General features: G+C 39.4%; 1 protein-coding gene across 1 annotated transcript in view; it reads left to right on the forward strand.

Moving 5' to 3' along the window:
* The window catches only part of LOC109551098 (ALK tyrosine kinase receptor-like), a 696,955-nt gene that overhangs the window by 317,764 nt on the left and 354,432 nt on the right, over nucleotides 1-24,759 (forward strand). Inside the window, exon 4 of the mRNA XM_019942470.2 lies at nucleotides 2,009-2,173. Coding sequence (XP_019798029.2) covers nucleotides 2,009-2,173 — 165 coding nt within the window. The remainder of the gene's footprint in view (nucleotides 1-2,008; nucleotides 2,174-24,759) is intronic.

The following is a 24,759-nucleotide window of genomic DNA, read 5'->3' on the forward strand; positions in this document are numbered from 1 at the left end:
AGCTGGTACATAAATCTCGGCTGGTTGAGAAGTAGAAAGATACTTTAATGGAAGAGTAATTGAAGGATTTTTTTCTTCCCCCGCTAAACTTAGATCGTTTGGCCAATGTCAGTGGGCATTATTTTGCTCCCACTCCAGGGCAGGGCCATCTTCTATGGTGTAACTAAAGGACATTCCAGTGACTGGCTACCTGCACTAGTCTTGGCCCTACTTCTCCTCTGCCTCCTGAAATTCCCAACAGAGACTCATCTTGGAGATCAAGGTAGCAGTAGCTCCAGAAGCAGCTGTTAAAATGCACAATGATAATTGGGAGTTAGTAGTCATTAGCACCACCGCACAGATTGATTTATCAAATTAGTTATAACCCTTCTGAGAGCAAGGTCTTTGGAATCTTAAAAAAGTCAAATCAGCAGGAATAAAGACGCAGAGGTAGGGAATGGACTTGAGGACACGGGGAAGGGTAAGGGTAAGCTGGGATGAAGTGAGAGAGTAGCATTGACATATATACACTACCAAATGTAAAATAGATAGCTAGTGGGAAGCAGCCGCATAGCACGGGGAGATAAGCTCGGTGCTTTGTGACCACCTAGAGGGGTGGAATAGGGAGGGGATATGGGGATATACATATAGCTGATTCACTTTGTTATACAGCAGAAACTAACACAACATTGTAAAGTAATTATACTCCAATAAAGATGTTAAAAAAAAAAAGTCGAATCAGGAAGGAGCTTTAGAAGACATCTAGTGTGGGTCTCATTCTGTATTTGATGAATTTAAGGCCCAGAGAGGTTAAGTGGCTTATTCAAGGTAACCAGCAAATCAATGGCAGAGTTGGAGCTGGAACCCAGGTTTCACTGGGTACTTGTTTCTAGAATCATCAAGTCTAAACCTCTTATTTACGGATGAGGGCACCAAGTTCCATATGTGAGAAGAGACTGGCCAAGCCTGGATACCAATCAAATTCCCCATATTCCCATCCAATGGTCTTTATATCAAATTTTCCCTTTCTTCACACCCCCAGGGCTAAAGGGAGATGATGAAGTAAAGGGTGGATGACTAATTTGGTTTTGGGCACATATTCTATTGATCCATCAGTGAGCATTGAGGCCTTCTAGGTACAAAGTACTTCAGCCACTTTGGGTAATAAACAACAAGCAAGGCAAGGGAAAGAGAAGGTAAGTGTATCCTAAAAGTAGGGCAGACGTGGAATGATTGGACACAAGGATGATTCATGCAAAGAAGCCCAGAAAGCGATCACACAGAGTCCCAGGACACAGCCTCTTTCTGCATCTTCTCTCTCTCCTTACCCAGTGACCTTCCCCATTCCCTCCCCAAGAGAGAATAAACTCATTAGCTATCACAGCCTTGGCTCTCCTCTCTGGAGGGTGATTGAATAGATGATAGGGCTGTCAAACAGGGTTGTGAGTAGCTTAAGTTCCCTTTGGCCTTCTCTTCTCAGTTAGGATCCTGATGAGGATTTTTCCTGAGCATCAACTGTGGACCAGACTCATGTGTACAGATAATGAATTATACTACTAGTTCTTACAGCAATCTCCAGAGGTAGAAATTATCATCCCCAATGTACAAGTGAGGAAATTTCAGGCCAGAGAGGTTAATTTTCTTGCCTGACTTAGATTCAGACCCATCTGGTTGCAAAGCCAGGCTCTGCCCACTTGACCTCAGGCCCTCTCCATGTCACCAGGTAACCTTACAAGATGCAAATCTTTTCATGGTCCGACTTGTTTAGCTCTTTTTTTACCTGCCTTCTGTGAAGATACCTCCCATAATCTGAGTTATATAAAGAACACTTTTTTTCTCGTAGTCTGCTTTTCTCTTGTAGTCTCCTTTTCATGGAGCTCAGCCACCTGTGGAATTGACAGCCTGCCATACCTCGTTAGGGTGAAGGTTGTGGGTGAGATGGAGGCCAACTTCCTGGAGTGGAGGAGTGGGGCTGGAAGGTCACATTTGGGAGACAGTTTGCTCCACTGACCATTGGCTGTCCTTGCAGGTCTGGAGTGCAGCTTTGACTTCCCCTGTGAGCTGGAGTATTCCCCTCCACTGCACAACCTTGGGAACCAGAGCTGGTCCTGGCGCCGTGTCCCTGCCGAGGAGGCTTCCCAGATGGACCTGTTGGATGGGCCCGAAGAGGAGCATGCCAAGGAGATGCCCAGAGGTAAGGGCAGAGGCCACTGCAAAGCGTCCCAGATGGGCCAGGATGGGGCTGGGATGTCTATTTCTGTTTGAAATTTTGAGGCTTCTCCACCCCTGTTCCATCCTGTTTCCTTTGAAACCTATTTGTAATATCTGTGCCTCTTCATGTCTTCTTGGGCTATACAAGGAAGAGGAGGTTGCAAGTCCAATTTCAGGATCAATCCAACCCTTTACGCTCTTATTAATGAAAGAAAATAGGATTTCATAGCTCTCTTTCATGCAGATTTCCCAATGTAAATATAGAAGAAAATGTTAATCTGTTTGTTCATTTGGAATGGGGTTGCCAGTTAAAACACAGGACATCCAGTTAACTTTGGGCTTCCAGTGAATAACAAATGATTTTTTAGTATAAGTATGTCTCATGCAATAGTTGGGACATACTTATACTTAAAAATTATTCAAATTATACTAAAAAATTCTAATGTAATTGAGTGTTGTACATTTTTATTTGCTAAATCTGGCAATCCTAATTTGGAAGGTGTTGTATAACTGAGTTAAATGTTAGTTTCAAAGCCATTAATGAATATTTAGACTGCATATTAGTTCTGCAAGGTGCTTCCAGTAGTTCTTTGCTGTTTATGAACATCCTCTTCTAAATTATCAGGACTGGAAAAGGTAGGCTGAGGGTAAGTAGTGGGTGCTTGTTAAATATTTGCTGAGTTTTTAGAGAGAGATGTGGAGGCACTAAGCCCTAGCACTGCCTCAGGTCTCTTTAAGGCAAATCTTAGAGCTCCCAATTCCTTGGACTCAGAAAACTTTACTGACCCAGAATAGACCACCTATATTTCTAACTTTCAGGAAGAAATGATAACTGACATAGTACTGGACTTACTGGACATTCAGAGTAGTATTTTCAGTTTGCAAAGCCCTTCCAACTGCACTGTCTCATTGGATTCCAATTTTGTGAGGGAGTCAGGACAGATGGGAAAGCTAGGGCTCAGAGAGGGGAAGCAACTTGCTAAAGATCAGCTTATACATGTGGGTCCAGGTCTAGATGTCTGCCGTGATGAGTCATAGACCAGAATACTTTTCACCATATCATGTTTCTGTCTTTGTAGCGAAAGCTGTGGTGACAGCCTGCTGTGGGACCAGTTCTTAGGGGTGATTATCTCAGGCAGATGCTCTTGGGAAACTAACAGGGACAGGGCTCAAGTACGCTCATGGGAGACTAATAACTAGTAACTAATGCTCCCAGGCTCCTACATCAGCCTTGAGCCCTGAACTATGAGGCACCTTTCTTTTCTACACACTCTCCCAGGCTGACCTTTTCTATTTTTATGACTCTCTTGAAATTTCTTGACTTTGATACATATTTTAAGCTGCTTTCATCTGGATACTGTTGTGTAACGTAGGGTGTGTATGTGTGTAGGTGTGTGCTCTTAACCCAATAATGCCTCCGAATATTCCGGAGAACTTATAAAAAAATACTTCCTAAGCGCTATAGCCTAATTCTGATTCAGTAGATCTGAGATAGAGCCTAGAAATCTGTAGATTTTAAAATTTTACTATAAAAGCTAGCATGTGCAAAAAAGTAGATATAACATATATGCAAGGATTAAAGATTACAATAAAATCAGTACTTGTATTCTCATCACCAAAGAATTTGAATGTTGTCAGTCCCTTTACAATCTCTTCTGTCCCCCACCCAGATCAAAAATCTCTCCCTTTCCCCAGAGGTAAATATTATCCTGCACTTTGTGTTAATCATTCATTTGCTTTCTTTGTGGCCTTACCACTTATGTATATAGCCTTAAACAACATATAGATTAGATTTGCAACCTGTTATATAAATGGAATAATGTTTTTGTTCTGTGATTTGCTCATTTTGACGCATGTAGCTGTGGTTCATTTGGTTTTGAATCCATTGCAGAAAAATACCACAATTTCTCTCTTCCACTGTCATTAGATATTTGGGTTGTTTCCAGGCTTTTGCTATTACCAACAACTCTACTGTCAGCATTTTTGTGCATGCCTCTTGGTGCGTATGCACGTCCAAGAGTTTCTCTAGAGCGTAGAACTTGGAGTGGAATTTCTGGGTCACAAGGTACAGCTTCCATTTCAATAGATAATCCAATGTATTTTCCAAAGTGGTGGCACCAAGTTATACTCCCTCTAGTGATGTATTAGTACATCCGGGATCCTACATCCTCACCAGTACCCGGTATTGCCAGACTTTGTCATTTTTGTTCATCTGGTGGATGGAATACAGTATGTCATTGCAGCTTTGATTTCTATGGGACTCCGTTTTATTTTATGGTTGTGTAAGTTTCTCAGGTGATTCTGAGGTTTACTGTACTATTGGTGTAGACCCTTTTTCAGGCGTACTCCCATTCAGCCACCCTTAGGGATGTCTCTGTATCCCAATTCCTAACCTCTAGAAACAGTCCTGGCAGTACATGCAGTTTTGGTCATTGTACGGTTTTTTTATCTGATAACTATTGAATTGTGATTACAGTTCAGTGAGATCAGGAGAGAGGGACAAGTGGCAACTGTCCACAGATGTTGTGGTGTCAGACTTTATAACTTTGAAGATCAGTGCTTTTTAAATTTTTAAACAAGTTTTAAAGCAGTGCCAATAGATTATGTATTGCCACTCTCTGACCGGTTTCTCCTCCTCCATCCTCAATCTTATGATCTTTAGAATCTGCCCGTTACTCCCTGTACTGTGAGAAAAAATAAGGAAGGAGAGGAGGGAAGAAAGAAATACTCACTTCTCGGTGGTCCTGACTGTGGAAATATATTGAGGCCTTTATGTTTCTATAAAGCTGAGTCCCAAGGGCCAGAGCATGCATTGAATGTGAACCATTTCCCATTAGATGAATCAGCCAGGATTCGAATCTCCACTTTTTAGTAAGTATTGCCAACTTCCATCTCTCTGAAAAATCACCGCTCTTCCTAGCGTGGTAGAATCTCACATCACTGAAGATGATGATGGGAACAACCATGACAAAGCCGCTGTGGATATACCAGTTCATTTTATCAAGTTCTTTAGTGAACAAACACATCCAAACATAACTTGGGGGAATCTCACCATTATCAAATACTTGTGTTTATTTTTTTGGGGGTCTAATGGAGGGATCTATATTCCACAGCCTTGGTCAGTCTTAGAAACAAGAGACTATCCTCCCAGCTTTTGTAGCGATGCTTCTGGAAGGTCACTGAGAGGTGTTCAGAATTTCCAGTAATGGACCACTCATTGATTTTTGAGTCAACTGATTACATCGCTATCTGTTCCCTGAAGTAGGGTTGCTCCTCATGAAGCAGGCTGATGTATTGTAATGTCCCTTGGCCTTCAGGGAAAGAGGTGAAGGTGAGGGGAGAGGAAATGACATGCCCAATCCAGACAGCAGCAAAGCAAGGACCTAACTCTCAACTCTTTAGAATCTCACTTTCTCTGTCATTTCGGCAGAAATAATACCATTGGTGGAGATAAAAAGGAGTGATGGAGTGCCCTTTAGGGCACTGTAGTCAATAGAGTTTTTTTTTTTTCTTGTTTGTTTTTTAAACTCAACATTTATTGGTTGGATGGTATTTAGACTCTATTACAATATTTCTTGTCAGGGGATATAGAAGAGCCAGAGAAAGGCAGCGAGATAATACCAATCACATATAATGAACTGTAGGAGTATAAATTCTGAATGAATTTAATTTATGGCCCCTGTAGCTGAGAATAATAAGGGAGAAACAATTCAGAGCAGCAAGATAATAAAAAGTGATGATCTTGATAGAACACAATATTATAGATTAATAAAATCTTGAGGAATCATCAGGTGGAGGCATTCTGTGACTTTTTAAGAAGTGTCAGGGGCATGTTTAATGTCTACTACTTCTGGAATTAGCGAGATAAGATTTTGATCTCTAGCTAAGCTTTAGCTTTTTTTTTTTTAACATCTTTATTACAGTATAATTGCTTTACAATGGTGTGTTAGTTTCTGCTTTATAACAGAGTGAATCAGCTATATATATACATATATCCCCATATCTCTACCTTCTTGCGTCTCCCGCGTCTCCCTCCCACCCTCCCTGCCACCCCTCTAGGTGTTCACAAAGCACCGAGCTGATCTCCCTGAGCTATGTGGCTGCTTCCCACTAGCTATCTGTTTTACATTTGGTAGTATATATAACTCCATGGCACGCTCTCACTTAATCACAGCTTACCCTTCCCCCACCCCATGACCTCAAGTCCATTCTCTACGTCTGTGTCTTTATTCCTGTCCTGCCCCTAGGTTTTTCAGAACCATTTTTTTTTAAAATTCCGTTTTAGTTCTTTAAGGAACCTCCATACTGTTCTCCATAGTGGCTGTATCAATTTACATTCCCACCAACAGAGCAAGAGGATTCCCTTTTCTCCACACCCTCTCCAGCATTTATTGTTTGTAGATTTTTTGATGATGGCCATTCTTACCTGTGTTAGGTGATACCTCATTGTACTTTTGATTTTCATTTCTCTAATGATTAATGATGTTGAGCATCCTTTCATGTGTTTGTTCGCAGTCTGTATATCTTCTTTGGAGAAATGTCTATTTAGGTCTTCTGCCCATTTTTGGATTGGGTTGTTTGTTTTTTTGATATTGAGCTGCATGAGCTGCTTGTAAATTTTGGAGATTAATGCTTTGTCAGTTGCTTCATTTGCAAATATTTTCTCCCATTCTAAGTGTTGTATTTTTGTCTTGTTTATGGTTTCCCTTGCTGTGAAAAGCTTTTAAGTTTCATTAGTTGCCATTTGATTATTTTTGTTTTTATTTTCATTTATCTAGGACGTGGGTCAGAAAGGGTCTTGCTGTGACTTAGGTCATAGAGTGTTCTGCCTATGTTTTCCTCTAAGAGTTTTATAGTGTCTGGCCTTACATTTAGGTCTTTAATCCATTTTGAGTTTATTTTTGTGTATGGTGTTAGGGAGTATTCTACTTTCATTATTTTACATGTAGCTGTCCAGTTTCCCTAGCACCACTTATTGAAGAGGCTGTCTTTTATCTATTGTATATTCTTGCCTCCTTTATCAAAGATAAGGTGACCATATGTGGTTGGTTTATCTCTGGGCTTTCTATCCTGTTCCATTGATCTATATTTCTGTTTTTGTGCCAGTACCATACTGTCTTGATTACTGCAGCTTTTTAGTATAGTCTGAAGTCAGGGAGCCTGATTCCTCCAGCTCCATTTTTCTTTCTCAAGATTGCTTTGGCTCTTCGGGGTCTTTTGTGTTTCTGTACAAATTGTGAATTTTTTTGTTCTAGTTCTGTGAAAAATGCCAGTGGTAATTTGATAGGGATTGCATTGAATCTGTAGATTGCTTTGGGTAGTAGAGTCATTTTCACAATGTTGATTCTTCCAATCCAACAACATGGTATGTCTCTCCATCTGCTTGTATCATCTTTAATTTCTTTCATCAGTGTCTTATAGTTTTCTGCCTACAGGTCTTTTGTCTCCTTAGGTAGGTTTATTCCTAAGTATTTTTATTCTTTTTGTTGCAATGGTAATTGGGAGTGTTTCCTTAATTTCTCTTTCAGATTTTTCATCATTAGTGTATAGGAATGCAAGTGATTTCTGTGCATTAATTTTGTATCCTGCTACTTTACCAGATTCATTGATTAGCTCTAGTAGTTTTCTGGTAGCATCTTTAGGATTCTCTGTATGTAGTATCATGTCATCTGCAAATAGCGACAGCTTGACTTCTTCTTTTCCGATTTGGATTCCTTTTATTTATTTTTCTTCTCTGATTGCTGTGGCTGAAACTTCCAAAACTACGTTGAATAATAGTGGTGAGAGTGCGCAACCTTGTCTTATTCCTGATCTTAGTGGAAATGTTTTCAGTTTTTCACCATTGAGAATGATGTTGGCTGTGGATTTGTCATATATGGCCTTGTCATGTATGGTCTTTTTTATGTTGAGGAACATTCCCTCTATGCCTACTTTATCAAGGGTTTTTATCAAACATGGGTGTTGAATTTTGTCAAAAGCTTTTTCTGCATCTATTGCGATGATCATATGGTTTTTATTCTTCAGTTTGTTAATATGGTGTATCACATTGATTGATTTGCACATATTGAAGAATCCTTGCATTCCTGGGATAAACCTCACTTGATCATGGTGTATCATCCTTTTAATGTACTGTTGGATTCTGTTTGCTAGTATTTTGTTCAGGATGTTTGCATCTATGTTCATCAGTGATATTGGCCTGTAGTTTTCTTTCTTTGTGACATCTTTGTCTGGTTTTGGTATCAGGGTGATGGTGGCCTCGTAGAATGAGTTTGGGAGTGTTCCTCCCTCTGCTGTATTTTGGAAGAGTTTGAGAAGGGTAGGTGTTAGTTAGCTCTTCTCTAAATGTTTGATAGAATTGGCCTATGAAGCTGTCTGTTCCTGGGCTTTTGTTTGTTGGAAGATTTTTAATCACAGTCTCAATTTCAGTGCTTGTGATTGGTCTGTTTATATTTTCTATTTCTTCCTGGTTCAGTCTCAGAAAGTTGTGCTTTTCTAAGAATGTGTCCGTTTCTTCCAGGTTGTCCATTTTATTGGCATATAGTTGCTTGTAGTAATCTCTCATGATCCTTTGTATTTCTGCAGTGTCAGTTGTTACGTCTCCTTTTTCATTTCTAATTCTACTGATTTGAATCTTCTCCCTTTTTTTCTTGATGAGTCTGGCTAATGGTTTATCAATTTTGTTTATCTTCTGAAAGAACCAGCTTTTAGTTTTATTGATCTTTGCTATTCTTTCCTTCATTTCTTTTTCATTTATTTCTGATCTGATCTTTATGATTTCTTTCCTTCCGCTAACTTTGGGGGTTTTTTTGTTCTTCTTTCTCTAATTGCTTTAGTTGTAAGGTTAGGTTGTTTATTTGAGATGTTTCTTGTTTCTTGAGGTAGGATTGTATTGCTATAAACTTCCCTCTTAGAACTGCTTTTGCTGCATCCCCTTGGTTTTGGGTCATTGTGTTTTCATTGTCATTTGTTTCTAGGTTTTTTTTTTTGGTTTGTTTGTTTCTAGGTATTTTTTGATTTCCTCTTTGATTTCTTCAGTGATCTCTTGGTTATTTAGCAGTGTACTGTGTAGCATCCATGTTTTTGTATTTTTTACCAATCTTTTTCCTGTAATTGATATCTAGTCTCATAGCGTTGTGGTCGGAAAAGATACTTGATATGATTTCAATTTTCTTAAATTTACCAAGGGTTGATTTGTGACCCAAGATATGCTCTATCCTGGAGAATGTTCCATGAGCACTTGAGAAGAAAGTATATTCTGTTGTTTTTGGATGGAATGTCCTATAAATATCAATTAAGTCCATCTTGTTTAATGTATCACTTAAAGCTGTGTTTCCTTATTTATTTTCATTTTGGATGATCTGTCCATTGGTGAAAGTGGGGTGGTAAAGTCCCCTACTATGATTGTGTTACTGTTGATTTTGCCTTTTATGTCTGTTAGCATTTGCCTTATGTATTGAGATGCTCCTGTGTTGGGTGCATAAATATTTACAATTGTTATATCTTCTTCTTGGATTGATCCTTTGATCATTATGTAGTGTCCCTCCTTATCTCTTGTAACGGTCTTTATTTTAAAGTCTCTAAGACTGTCCTCAATTCTTTTCATTTCTTTTTCTTTATTCTGCTCTGCAGTAGTTATTTCCACTATTTTACCTTCCAGGTCATTTTGCTTAACTTACTGTGTTTGGTGTGTCTCCTTTCACAGGCTGCAGGTTCATAGTTCCTTTGTTTTCGGTGTCTGCCCCCAGTGGCTAAGGTTGGTTCAGTGGGTTGTGCAGGCTTCCTGGTGGAGGGGACTGTGTTCTGGTAGATGAGGCTGGATGTTATCTTTCTAGTGGGCAGGACCTCATCCAGTGGTGTGTTTTGGGGTGTCTGTGACCTCATTATGTTATTAGGCAGCCAGTCTTAAGGTCTAGCTTTAAAATGGACAACAGATTAGCAGTTCCCCCCCAAAACTCCTCCCCGACCCCTCGCTCATATGCATACACAGGAAGAATGGGAGTAGACTCAGCTGGGAGTCTAGAGTCTTCCTGTATCAACTCAATTCTCTTCCAGGGCAGTGATTCTCAAGTTTCTACTTTCTTTTGTTTTGTTTTTGGTGGAGGGCCTGGATGGAACTCTGCTACTGAGATTTTCCTGTTTATCTAAGTAGCTTAGTTTTCAAAAAGTTGAGAAATACTGTTCTGGAGCTCTGAAATGACTAGCGAAGCTGCCACAGATGACGAGGTACTGCAGTGCCAGAGTGGGGTCATTTAGCCTTTTGGTCCACTCCTGTTGTACCCTTCTGTGTTAGATTCTAGTAGTTGCTGCAACAAATGAACACAAACTGGGTGGCTTAAAACAACAGAAATTGTGCTTCCCTGGTGGCACGGTGGTTAAGAATCCATCTGCCAATGCAGGGGACACAGGTTTGTTACCTGGTCCAGGAAGATCCCACATGCCGCAGAGCACCTAAGCCCGTGCACCACAACTACTGAGCCTGCACTCTAGAGCCCGTGAGGCACAACTACTGAGCCTGTGTGCCACAACTACTGAAGCCCACATGCCAGAGCCCATACTCCACAACAAGATAAACCACGGCAATGAGTAGCCTGCACACCACAACGAAGAGTAGCCCCCACTTGCCACAACCAGAGAAAAGCCCATGTGCAGCAACAAAGACCCAACACAGCCAAAAATAAAATAAATAAAATAAAATAAATAAATTTATTTTAAAAAAACTACAGAAATTAATGTTTTCCAGTTCTGGAAGCCAGCAGTCTGAAATCAAAATGTTGGTATGTTTGGTACCTTCTGGAGGTTCTGCAGGAGGATCCATTCCATACCTCTTCCCTAGCTTCTGGTGGTCAATAATTGCTCCCCTCACTTTGTCTGTATAATCAGTCTTTAGCAAAGACCTCTGGTTTTAGAAGGATGTTGAAGCTGGGAGAGCAGTCAGGAGAGATAGGCAAACTGGAATAGAAGAAACATGTAATTGGAAACACACACACACACACACACACACACACACACACACACACACTCTCTCTCTCTCTCTCTCTCTCTCTCTCTCTCTCTCTCTCTCTCTCTCCAGGACAGTACAATGTTCCTTTCTTTTCACTTACATCAAATGGGGTGATCCAAACTGGGACTGTCTATCTACGTCGAGTGTTCCCCTGAAGCTCCCTTCCTATTCTGCTCACGCTGTCTACTATGAAGTTTCTGGTTTAAGGCAGTGGTCTCTAAACTTTATTTTATTGTATGCCCCATTAGTAAAATATTTCTGAGCACCCCTGCTATGTATGTATTCATCAATTATATGTATATATTTGTTTCTATTGTATAATACTATTGGTAAAGCTTATTTTGTTTCTTCTTTAAATTAAAATAAAAATAATCATGCACACACTTTGGAGACCACCTCAGGACATCTGTCCTCTATAAATGGGATTGGGTTTGCTAAGGCATGTCACCCAGCCCCAGAGTCATTGATATCTCTGTACCTTTCCAGTCCTTTAAGAAGCCTTCTGGGCAGACTTCCCCCTATCTATTCATCTACCATGTCCTGAGCTGCGCTGGCTGGGCACTCTCCATCAAGAAGGCCTTTCAGACAGGTTTAGCTCTTGTGGTCGCTCTGAGTTTCAAAGACCATTTAGTCTCTTTTTTCAGAATCTATATGGTTTGAAAAGGAAAGGAATCACTTCTTGTCTAAGTGCTATTAATGTACTAACTCACCATCAAGAATCAAAAGATATTTTTCTCTATAGACTACCTGACAGGCCTGAGGAACAGGGTTGCAACCAAATATTTTCTATTGGCTTATCTAAAAACGTATCTTGGGGGTGTTGTTTATCATGGTGAAAAACTAGAAATCATTTAAATGCTCAAACAATAAGGATTTAGTTAAATAAGATATAGTATACCTAAATATTATGCAGCCATTATATTTATGCTATATAAAAATATTTAGTAATATGGGAAAGTATTCAAGGCCTATTAGATTTTTTTAAAAAAGGTTAAACGATGTGTGTTATATAACTTGTTTTGTAAAAGAGAAAACTATATGTATATAAGAAAAAAAGTCTTATAAGGAAATATACTAACATAGTAGCAGAAGTTATTTCTAGATGACTCAATTATCAGTGGTTTTTATTCTCTCCTATGTGCTCTTGGTATTTTCCAAATTTGAGTCCATAAGCATGTACTACTTTTATAATAAGATAAAACATGTCATTATTTTTTTAATATAAGGAGATAAAAAATTCTCATTTGAGGCGATGTATTATTGAATTATTTTAGACTTCTTTGGGAAAAAAAAATGTTAAAACATGTTAACTATTTTCTGCCACAATGACCAAAGAATCCAGCTGTACTGGCTTGGGTGAGATAGACAAGCAGATGGACAAGCAGGTTGCGTTCCTGCCTGCCTGAGTAGGTTACAGGGCACCAGCAGTTCACATCTTCTCACAAATCCACTGTACCCCCACCCCACCCTCTTTCTGCTCCGCTTATCCTTGAAGGGTTACAAAGGGTGACCACTTGTGCATAAGGCTCAGGAATGGACCCAGGGGCCAAGTGCAGCATGTAAGCAGGAGTGACATCAGCGTGACCTATTTCTATTCAATCTTTGCCCCTTCAGATGTATCAGAAGGGTTCTGGGTAGTCATGCATTTCATATGAACACAACTTCTCATCATACTAAGGTCACTGGGGCTATTTGTAGCCTCTTATCCCTGCCCCTCTTCTGGAACTCACCATGAGAGGCCATATTAGTTCCCTGGTTCTGCTTACAGAAATGTGTCTGTCATCTCCTGAGCAATCAGGTCACTGGGACTTAGATCTTGACCCCTCAACAAGCTGTGACTTGTGATTCTTTCATACTAATGAGATTCTGGTGCCAACCTGGCAGCTGGACCTTGAGCTCCAGAGAGGGATTTGCCTTAATGAGTTGGCATGTTTTCAGGGTGTCTGGTGAAGTATTTCTTGCCTCCCCATCAGAATGGGCCTCTTCCAGGGTGTTGCCTTTGCCTTCTACAGGAAGCCTTCAGTGGGAAGGGATGGATTATGGTTGTCTGGTGAAGATTGTGCCCTTCCTTAGCTGAATCTAACAACCCTGCCCACAAGGCATGTGGAGTAAGAGAGGAAGACAAGAGTTGGAGGGAAAAGGGACCTGGACTCTTGTCCCAACTTTGCCATAAGGGATGTCACTTTACCTCTCTGGGCTGTAGGTTCCTCATCTGTAAGGTAAAAGTCTTAGACTAGATTGTCACTAAGGCTACTTCCTGCTCTGATATAAGACTGGGTGTCTTATATCAGAGACTGGGTGTCTTATATCAGACCTGGCACAAAATTTGTGAGCCACAGAAATCCCCACCAGCCTCAAGAGATATACCCATTCCCAAAGACTTAGCCATGGGTTCTGGAAGCTGGACACCCTCATGGCTCAAGTCACTCTTCAGACCACAGCACCAAGATGGGGCATTGCCTCTGGAAACCTATATGGCACTCTTGAGGGGAGGAAGAGGAGCTCCTTGAGAGGCTAGCAAGTCTGAGGAGTGTTCACAGCATAGTGCCGTGAGCTGGTGTGGCAGATAAAATTAGGGCCACCCAAAGAAGCCCTAATCCCAGAACCTATGAATATGTTGCCTTACATGGCACAAGGGACTTTGCAGGTGAGATTATCCTGGATTTTCCAGATGAGCCCAATGGAATCACAAGTGTCCTGATAAGTGAAAGAGGGAGGCAGGAGAGCCAGAGTCAGAGAAGATGTGATGATGGAATCAGAGGTCAGAGAGAGACAGAGATTTGAAATCATTTAATTATGTGCTATTTGTATCAATTTTTAAATTCCATTTATTCTTTGAATCGTATATTTCTTCCCTAAATCAACAATTGGTAATCCCCTACTGAATGCAGGGCACTGTAAATTAAAATCTAAGTCAAGGGACACCTAAAATCAAGGGGGGGAAACAGTTCCACGTAAAGTGGCAGCACAGCAGCTGCTGGTGTTGAAGATGGAGGAAGAGGCCATGAGAGAAGGAATGCAGGCAACTTCTAGAAGCCAGAAAAAGTAAGAAAATAGATTTGCCCTTGAATCTCATCCAGAAGGAACATAGCCCACCAACTCATTTTAGACTTCTGACCTCCTGAACTGTAAGATAATAAATTTGTATTTTTTTAAGCCACTAAGTTTCTGATAATTCGTAATAGCAGCCATAGGAAACTAATACTGCTGGTCTTGAGGAACTTTGGAGGAAAAGTCATATGCTTTTGAGGCACCATTCTGGAAAGAGCAGGGCTCAGAGGACTAACTGGGCCTTAGAGACACATTTCCTTGTAGTTACTGTAGGAGATGTCCTTTGAGTTATTGCTGGGAAGGCAGTCTGTAGACTTCCCCCTGTACAGGGAACAGGGCAAACATCTCTGTGGACCAGAAATGGAACAGAAAGAGCAGCAGCAGGAGCTGAGGCTAGAAGTATGCAGCTGCATCTGGGAGTCTGGCTCCTGTGGGTAAGAAGGACTGAAGACACCCCAGGCTAGTACCTGGAGAGGCTCACTGCTCAAAATGGAGGAGCTGGGGTGAGGCTACCTCACCTGTGGAAGGAAGCTGTGATGCTGCCCAGGACAGTTGCTCTGAAGCTCCAGTGAGAGGTAGGTGGAAGATGCAGTGAAAGTACACATGCAGGGCCAGTGGTGAGTGGCTGCCAGTCAGGCGCTGGGCTCTGTCTCAAGAGAAACGGGAAAGAGCTATAGTCTGCAAAGTGATTTTCCATCCATGATTACCTTTGAATCTCATAAAACAACGAGACAGGTAGTGTTAGTGTCCCTAATGTATAGGTTGGTAAACTAAGGCTAAATAGTAGGCTTCAAAGAGAGGAAACTCGGTCTTTTTCATTCATTATGATGTCCCACGTTTACTCAGAAGAAACTGGGTCTTTCTCATTCACTGTGATGTCCCAGGAGCCTGGCCCAGTGCCCAGAATAAAATAGACATTCACTAAATGTTTCTTTCTTTTTAAAATTTATTTTTATTTTATTTATTTTTGGCTGTGTTTGGTCTTCGTTGCTGCATGCAGGCTTTCTCTAGTTGCAGCGAGCAGGGACTACTCTTCGTTGCGGTGTGCGGGCTTCTCATTGTGGTGGCTTCTCTTGTTGCGGAGCATGGGCTCTAGGTGCATGGGCTTCGGTAGTTGCAGCACGTGAGCTCAGTAGTTGTGGTTCATGGGCTCTAGAGCACAGGCTCAGTAGTTGTGGCGCACAGGCTTAGCTGCTCCACAGCATGTGGGATCTTCCTGGACCAGAGCTCAAACCTGTGTCCTCTGCATTGGCAGGCAGATTAATCACTGCGTATTTCTTGACCCACAGATGGAAGCTTAGAGAGATGAAGTAAGTTGCTCATCTACAAAGTCTACAAAGCTGGAATGTGGCACAGCCAGGTCTTGAACTCCAGTTTTTGAATACTGAATTTCATATTTTTTCCATTATATCAAACTCTTCATAAAACACCGTGCTTCCCAGGCTACTCCTATATAAGACTTACTCTCATGAGATGTCTAACAGTATTCAGAAGTTCAGGGCATCGTGCACACACCAGTGATGCTTGGGAGACTCCCTCTGTTCCATGACACAGCCTATCCACTGTGGTATCTGGTAAGGGCAGTGTCTTCAGAAGGATCTGGGGAAGGCTACTCTCACCCATGTCTTCTCTGCAGATGGCCAGGGCAAGGAGAGCTGCCTCAGGCAGCCACAGCATGAAGCTTGCCATCTGGGCTACATAGCGATTCAATCAGTATGAGAAGATGGAATCCGGTTACTGCAACTAGAACTGCCCTTCCAGAAACGTAGGGAGCATTGTGCTGAGAGTTGGGAGTGGTGGGCTGCCCTCGGCTAACATGCGAACTCAGGCCTCAGTTTTTCAGTTGGTAAATTGAGTGTGTAGGCTCTTAGATAGGCTCTAAGAGCATGTGGAGTTGTCTTTCTGATTTTCTACTTCCTCTTATTAAGGTTTTTTATTAGTGTTATCTGGATTTTTAGCCTCACTGATTTCTGTATATCAAATGGTTCAGATAAGACGCATCTTAAAGAAATATGGGCTCTGTTAAAGACAAGCTATGAACCGCTTGGAATTTATGCTTGAAGAGAATTGAGGGAAAGCCAAGACCTAGCAAAGAGGAATAAAATAAAATTCTCTTGAATGGGGATAACTACAGTGTAATTCTACTTACAGTGGAAAGATAATCTTTACTCATTCAAGATGGAGAAAGACTGGTCTAATGTAAGTTGAAGAGAGACCTGGGGGTCATTTTCTCTCTATCGCTCTCTTTCCTGACTTGTTATAAAAATGAATGGAGATGATGCACAAGAGACCACTCTGTAAACAGGAAAATGGCATAGCAGAGTAACACATAGCCCAGCCTAATAACAGTCATCCCAGCCACAGCAGTCTGAAGCAAGGGGTACTGCTCTGTCTTGATTTAAGAATCTTGACCCTAAAAGCCTTATTTGGCCCAGGTGTCCATGTATAACATATTTAAGACTTTTTTGACGTGACAAAAGAATTTGCTGAGAAGGACTGTGCACAGTTTCAAATCTAGTGTCCAGTTTTCCTACTGAAGGATTGGTAAGGACCTTTTACCTGGTTGCTATTGTAAGAGTCTAGGTTTTTCTTATCTAAAGCATTATGATCTATCTTGATTCTCTCCACTTCTTGCTTTAGAATTTTTAGTACTAATTGCTAGTCATACTTAATTGAAACATATTTATTTGGTATCAGTTCTTTCTTAGCTAATTTTTGTGGAAGCTGTTATTATTTGAAAGTATGCTGGATTTACTAGACTTACTTGTTAATGAAACTGCCCGCATGCATGGTGTGGCAGCTCCCTGTGTCTCTGTTGTGGAGTACCCCGACCTGCACTTGTTTTCTCTTTGCCACCTGTCTTCTGTCTGATGTGATTGGCATTCTCTGCACTGGGAAGCAATGGAAGAGGTATTTGAAGTATTATGCTGGCAATAAAGAATTAGTTACTCCTTGTAAATAAAATTAGAATGGTCTAAAATGCGAATGTTGCAAATGAGAATGGTCTTCTCATTCTGAAGTAGAATTAAATTCACTTCTGCAGCAAAGGTATAAGATGCTCCTGTTCAATACCTTCCCCTCCAATATTGCTTGCACTAACACAAGTACAAAATATTATTCGGGTATCGTTCCTGAGACTATATACTCTGCCTCTCCTAAGAATTATTTTTCTTCATTTATTAAGAAACTGCATTTATACCCCAAAGGTATCCATTCCAACAGTGGTATGTACTCAGGGAGCTGCCAAGTGTGGGGGGAATCAGTGCATTGCTGCTGTCCCTCCCATGTCCAAGCTCTTAACACAGATTCTTCCCTATTTAGTCTTTAAATATAAATTACATCAAAAACATTGAGCATATTAAAATATAGAGCAATCAAAATAATCAGTGTTTCAAAATGAAGAATTTGGAGAAGTTAATAGTCTCAATTCTTTGGGCTTGGCAACCCTCCAGAGATCAACGGCAATTGTCTAGCCTTCACATGAGTGCTTCATTCCTTTCTCTTATTTTTTCTGTCTTTCCTTTTTCGTCTGTCTTCTATCCTTGTGTCCTGTGGCCCTCTTCCCTCCTCAACTTCTATTTCTCCTCAAAAGCGAATGCATCCTTCACATAAACAACTCTGGAGGCAGAATAGGCAGGATCAGCAGGATTAGCTGACACACAGACTGGAAGTAGGCTTCTCCTACCGATAAAGACAAATTCAGACCTGTTGCCTTTTGTGTGATACTTGTACAAGGATAAATTTGAGAAATATTGCTTGCTAGAGAAACAAGAAAGTTGGGCAAATTCTGGAAGTCTTGTGTTTCAAGAGGAAATACTTAAAATTAAAACCTCATGTAAGAGAAAAATAAGCTGAGTCAATTGGCTTCTTTGTCCCTGAGGTCAGAGTCAAGATGGAGAGTCAGTGTTCTTCAGAAGGGAACCAGGTGCTAGGATGGTGTGGAAGAAGGATCCCTAGTGAGTCATATCTTTCAGAGGGATTTATATATTGAGCTTCTGCAGGAAATGTAGTTAGCCATACTTTCCCCAACACCTCTATCAGCGGCAGTGGCAGCCCACAACTTTTTAAAAACCCATGTTTTCACAAAGCATGAATAGAGTCATTGAGTCCATTTACCCTGGAAAAGGAAAAGAAAAAATAAAGTGAAAATAGAGGAGAAACAACCAAAAGGTATGATATTGATAAGGAGCTTTCCTGTAAACATGTTGGACCAGATCAAGAAAAAGGATTTAGCCTGCTCAAGAAGGGCTAAGGTCAAGGGGAGGTAAGGCAGCCCTGGGACAAGCTAGGCTATATGGAACCTCTGTGTGAATTTGAAGAAGTTGCCTCCACTGGGTGAAGGAATTAGGAGAAAATGCCTCTTCTGGTTGTGTGCAGCCAGTGCTAAAACTCATAACTTGACAAGCAGAACATGAGCTGAATCTCAGCCCCACTTGCCCCCTCACTTAACACATTTGTGCAGGGCACAATCCACCCAACTGTATACAATGACCCTGTCAATGATTACCAAGGGCTTACTTTACGCCAAGTACTTATCATACTATGCCTTATATGATTCTCTCAATAAGCCCATAAAGTAGTTTCAGAGAAATGAATATCCATGTTTCAGACTAATAAAATAAGTTTCAGAGAAGTAAGGTGAGGCAGGATTTCCAGCTATGGACAAGTGAAGGGACTGGCAAATTATCTCCCTGAAAAGAAACTCCAAAGCTGGACTAAATTGACAAAAACAACCATATGAGTGCTCTGAATATTGGCCAAATGAATCTAACAATCTGAGAAGCATTTGTGCTTAAGAAGCTGTTGAACTTCTATCTTTCCTTCAGTGTGTGGTTGCAGATAAGACCCAGGTAAGAACGTGGGAGTCTGTGGCATTCTGACCTGGTGCTTCTCCTGTCTACCTAACTTAGTCTACACAGAGGTCCTGCCAAAGTAGGGTACACCGTGAAGACCAACAGCTTCTGTGCCACACTTGAAGGGGGCTCACTTGATTTGGAGGAGGAGGTAAAGTACTTGCCTGGCAGTGTTGTAGGTGAAAGTGAAAACCTATGACTCAACTGGCCTGCGACTCTGTCATGGTTGGGTCAGGCACATTCATGATTGAGACTATGTATATTTCCAGTGGAGATGGGAAAGAGTCCAAGCCAGCCACAACTTTCTAGTCAACCCTAAGACTGGGAATATATGCAGAGGAGACATGAAAGAGATGAGCAGCCCAAGCACTGAATGCACTTTTTTACCCACAAACAGACCTACTGGCAAAAGACAGAAGTCTTACTGGTTCAAGGTGTTTGAGCATATCCTCTGCCCAAATATCTGCAGACCACTAAGCTACACACAAATGACCCATAGGAATTCAGGGTAAAAAGTAAAATGAAAACGTTAAAAAAAAAGAAAAACTGAACAGAGACATCAGCAGCCACACATTATAGGGAAGATGGATTTCACAGATGTAGCTCAGCCAAGTGATTAAACAAAGGAACTAACTTAAGAAAGAAAACAAAACAAAACAGCAACAACAAAAGGACCATCAACAATCTTCAGGGAAGAAAATTAGAATACACAGTTGTTAGCAGACCTGCCTTACAATAAATATTAAAGTAAGACCTTCAGAGTGAAATGAAATTATAGTAGGAGATAACTTGTATCCATGGGAAGAAATGAAGAACACCAGAAATAGTAAATATGTGAGTTAATATAAAAGACTCAATAATTATTTTTTTCTTATTTTTTCTTAACATTTTTGAAAGATATAAGATTATATAAATGCACAATTACAAAGCTTTATTGTTGACTTTACACATATATAGATATAGTATGTAAGACAATAATAAAACAAAGGGTAGGAAATGGAAAGGAGCTATATTTGAACAAAGTTTCTGTATTTTACTGGAGTTAGGTTAGTATTAATCTGAAGTAGACTGTGATAAGTTCAGATGCATAACGTCGAGCAACCACTAAGAAAATAGCTCCAAAAACATTTTTAAAAATTCAACAGAAGTTTTTAAATGGTACATTGCAAAATACTTGGCAGTCAAGAAGGAACAAAGGAACTAAAAAGACAGGAGACATGTAAAAAACAAATAGCAAAAAGACAAGTGTAAATACAACCAAATCACTAGTTATATTGAACGTAAATAGCCCAAACATTGAATCGAAAGACAGAGATTGACAGACTAGATAAAAAAAGCAAGATCCAACTATGTGCTTTCTACAAGAGGTACATCATAGATTCAAAGACAAAAATAGGTTGAAAGTAAAAGGGTAGAAAAATAAATATTTGCAAACAGTAGCCATAGGAGAACTGAAGTAGCTATATTCATATCAGAAAAATTTAAGATTTTAAGACAAGAAACATTACTAAGGAAAAGATGGAAATTTTACAATGATAAAAGAGTCAATTTACCAGGAAGATATAACAATTATAAATGTATATGCATCTAACAGCAGAACTCAAAATACATGAAACAAAGCTCCCACAATTGAGAGGAGAAACAGATAATTTAACAGTTCTAGTTGGAGAGCTCAATAACCCCCTCCCAATAATGAATAGAACAATAAGCAGAAAAGGATATAGAGGACTTTAACAATACTAACAACCAACTCAACCTAACTGACAAATATAGAACACTCTACTCGAGAACTATAGAATGCACATTCCTTTCAAGTGCACAGAAAACTTTCTCCAGGAGAGACCATGTGTGAGGCCATAAAACAGTCTCAGTAATGGAATCCATACAAAGTATATACTCCAACCACAATGGAATGAATTAGAAGTTGACAACAGAAATAAATCTGGGAAATCCACAAATATTAGGAAATTAAACACATAATTCATGCATAAAATAAGAAATAACAAGGGAAATTAGAAAAGTTTAACTAAATGGAAATTAAAATAAAACATAAAAATTAGGGGATAAAACTAAAAAAAATTGCTTAGAGAAAAGTGAATAGATTTACATGCCTATGTTAGAAAAGAAGAAAAGTCTCAAAAAGAAAGGAAAGTAAACCCAGGCATGGAGAAGAAAAGAAACATAGATTAGAACAGAAATTAATAAAATAGAAAACAGAAAACAGTAGTGAGAATCAATGAAACCAAAAGTTGGTTCTTGGAATGAGCAATAAAATTTAACTGGATTAACCATGGGGAAAAAGAGAAGATAAAGCAAATTACCAAAATCAGCAAAGCAAAAGCAAACATCACTACAGACCCTAAAGAAATTAAATGAATATAAGGACATGGTAAATATTGTTTACAATATTACAATAAGTTGTAAATAAATTAAACAACTTGTATGAAATGGACAAATTCCTAGAAGGGCACAAATTATCAGAACTAATTCAAGAAAAAAATAGAAAAATTTGAAGAGATCTATAACAGGTAAATAACCTGAATTAGTAATTAAAAACCTTCCCACAGAGAAAAGCCCAAACCTAGATGTCTTCACTGATGAATTCTAGCAAATATTTAAAGAACAAATATTGGTAACTTTCTTTTAGAAAATAGAGGAATGAACACCCCAACTCACACTATAAGACCACTCACTTTTCCCAGATACTAAAGGTAGAAAAAGACATCACAAGGAAAAAAAACACCAATATCCATCTTGAACATAGATACAAAAAGCCTTATGAAAATAAGCAAATAAAATTTAGCAACATATGAAAAGGATGATACTGTGATCAACTGGAAATTATCCAAGAATACAAGATTGGTTTAACATTCTCAAAAAAATTAATGTAATACACTATATTAATAGGATAAAGGACATAAACAATATGACCATCTCAATAGAAACAGAAAAGGCATTTGAGAAAATCCAACATCCATTTATGATAAAATCTCTCTACAGACTGGTAATAGAAGGGAATTTCCTAAACCTGATGAACAGCATCTATGAAAAACCCATACCTAACAACATACTTGATGAAAGACTGAAAGCTTTCTCCCAAGATGGTGGACATGGCTTTCATCACTTCTGTTCAACGTTGAAACTTACCAGTGCAATAAGGACAGGAAAGAAAGAAAGATGAGAGAAGGAGGGAAGGAAGGATGGGAGGGAGGGAAGAAGGGAGAAATTAAAGGTAAACAGATTGAAAAGGGAAAAAGAAAATTTTCTGTATTACCAGGTAACATGATCCTTTATTTAGAAAATCCAAAAGAATTTACATAAGAAAGCAAAAACTAATAGAACAAAAAAATGAATTTAAGAACATCACAAGATACAAATTCATATACAAAAAATAATTATATTTCTATGTTCTAACAACAGAAAATTCCCAAAGGGAATTAAGAAATCAATTCAAATGATAAAAGCATCAAAAAGAACAAAATACTTAGGAATAGATTTAACAAAAGTGTAAGCCTTGCACACTGAAAATTACAGAGCATTGCTGAGAGAAATTAAGGGATAATATAAATAAAAGGAGAGCCATTATATTTTCATTGATTGGAAAACTCAATAGTGTAAGATGGCATTACTCACCAAATTGGTCTGTAAATTCAATGCAATCCCTACCAAGATCCCAGCAGGTTTTTTTTTTTTCTCCTCCCCTCTCCCCTCCTCTCCCCTCCCCTCCCCTCCCCTTCCCTCCCCTCTACTTCCTTCCTTTACCCTAAAATCTGTATGAAGATGCAAAGGACCTAGAATATATAAGACAATTTTTTTGTGTAAATTTATTTATTTATTTATTTTTGGCTGCATTGGGTTTTTGTTGCTGCACGTGGGCTTTCTCTCGTTGTGGCGAGCAGGGGCTGCTCTTCATTGCAGCGCCCGGGGCCTCATTGCTGTGGCTTCTCTTGTTGTGGAGCATGGGCTCTAGGTGTGTGGGCTTCAGTAGTTGCGGCACATAGGCTCAGTAGTTGTGGTGCACGGGCTTAGTTGCTCTGCGGCATGTGGGAATCTTCCCGGACCAGGGCTCGAACCCATGTCCCCTGCATTGGCAGGCGGATTCTTATCCACTGTGCCACCAGGGAAGTCCTATAAGACCATTTTTTAAAAGAAGAAGAAAAATTTGGAAGATTTACATTATCTTCTTTCAAAACTTACTATAAAGCCAAAGTAGTAAAGACAGTGTGATATTGGGGCAAGGAGAGGCATATATATCAATGGGACAGATTTGAGAGTGCAGAAATAAATCCTAACATTTATGATCAATTGATTTTTGACAAAGGTGCCTAGGCAATTCAATGCGGGAAAGGTAGTCTTTTCAACAAACAGTGCTGGGATAATTGGATATCCATATACAAAAAACCAAATTTAGACCCCTATTTCACACCATATACAAAAATTAACTCAAAATGAATATAGACCTAAATGTGAGAGCTGAAACTGTACAGTTTCTAGGAAAAAAAAAAAAAAGGATAAAATCTTTTACCTGGAGTTGGGAAAATAGTTCTTCAATATGACACTACAATCACAATCAATAAAAGGAAAATTAATAAATTGTACCTCATCAAAATTTAAAACTTTTGTACTTAAAAGACACCATAAGAAAATGAAATAAGCCACAGCCTGGTGGAAAATATTTAGAAATTATATATTATGTAAACAATGTGTATAACTCTTGCAATTCACTAATAAGCCTAAAAATCCAATTAAAAATGAGAGTTATATCATCCACTTCAAAGGGATTTAGTGAAAATTAAACAAGATAATACACTAAAGCTCTCCTTTGGCAGTATTTGGCATATGGTAAATAATAAATGGCAGTGAGAGTTATGATCAGAAAAGTTATCACTATTTTATAAATAAACAATTTGAGCTCCAGAAAAGGTAAAGAACTTGCCCTAGGACACTCAGGGTATAAGCAGCAGCATGAACCAGACTCCAGCTTGCAGTGCCCAAGGAGGATTTAGAAAATTTCACAGTGAACTTCAGATTGGGTGAGTGAAAGGTGCTCCTTTGTGCCATCCCATCATTCAAGGTGACCAAGGATGGGGCCACCTCCAGTATCCCTGTCCCATCAAGTTCTGCTATTAGGGGAGGTTGTGGGGAGAGGGAGAGGAAGGAGCAGCCTGCCTTTAGTGGGCAACTCTCACGGTCTCACAGCTCTCACTCTTTCCCTCACTTGATTTTCATTAATTGTTTAAACATTATCACAGTTCATTGTCATTAGTATTTGCAATAGAGAAAACTTGGAAGCTACTTTAGATGTCTGTTAATAAGAACTGGCCAAATTAACTAGGATTTAATAACAAGTCTAATTACAAAATTTAATTTAATTACATAATTAATTACAAAATTATTACATACTTATTGTGAAAAAAATTTGGATAGGTATATGTACTGACATGGAAATGTATTGATACATAGTAAAATGAAAAATGTAAGTTGTAAAGTACTGTGAGTATTATGACCTCATTTTGGCTTATATGTGTTTATTTATGTATAGAAAATATCCAGGAAGCATTTATATCAAATCGTTATCACCAGTTACTTTTGGAGGGTAGGATCTTGGTTGGAGAGACAAGGGGATAATACACTTTTGTGTCGTTAGAATTTTTCATATATTTC

The sequence above is a fragment of the Tursiops truncatus genome, chromosome 14, assembly GCF_011762595.2.
Source record: "Tursiops truncatus isolate mTurTru1 chromosome 14, mTurTru1.mat.Y, whole genome shotgun sequence".
Classification (NCBI taxonomy): Eukaryota; Metazoa; Chordata; class Mammalia; order Artiodactyla; family Delphinidae; genus Tursiops; species Tursiops truncatus.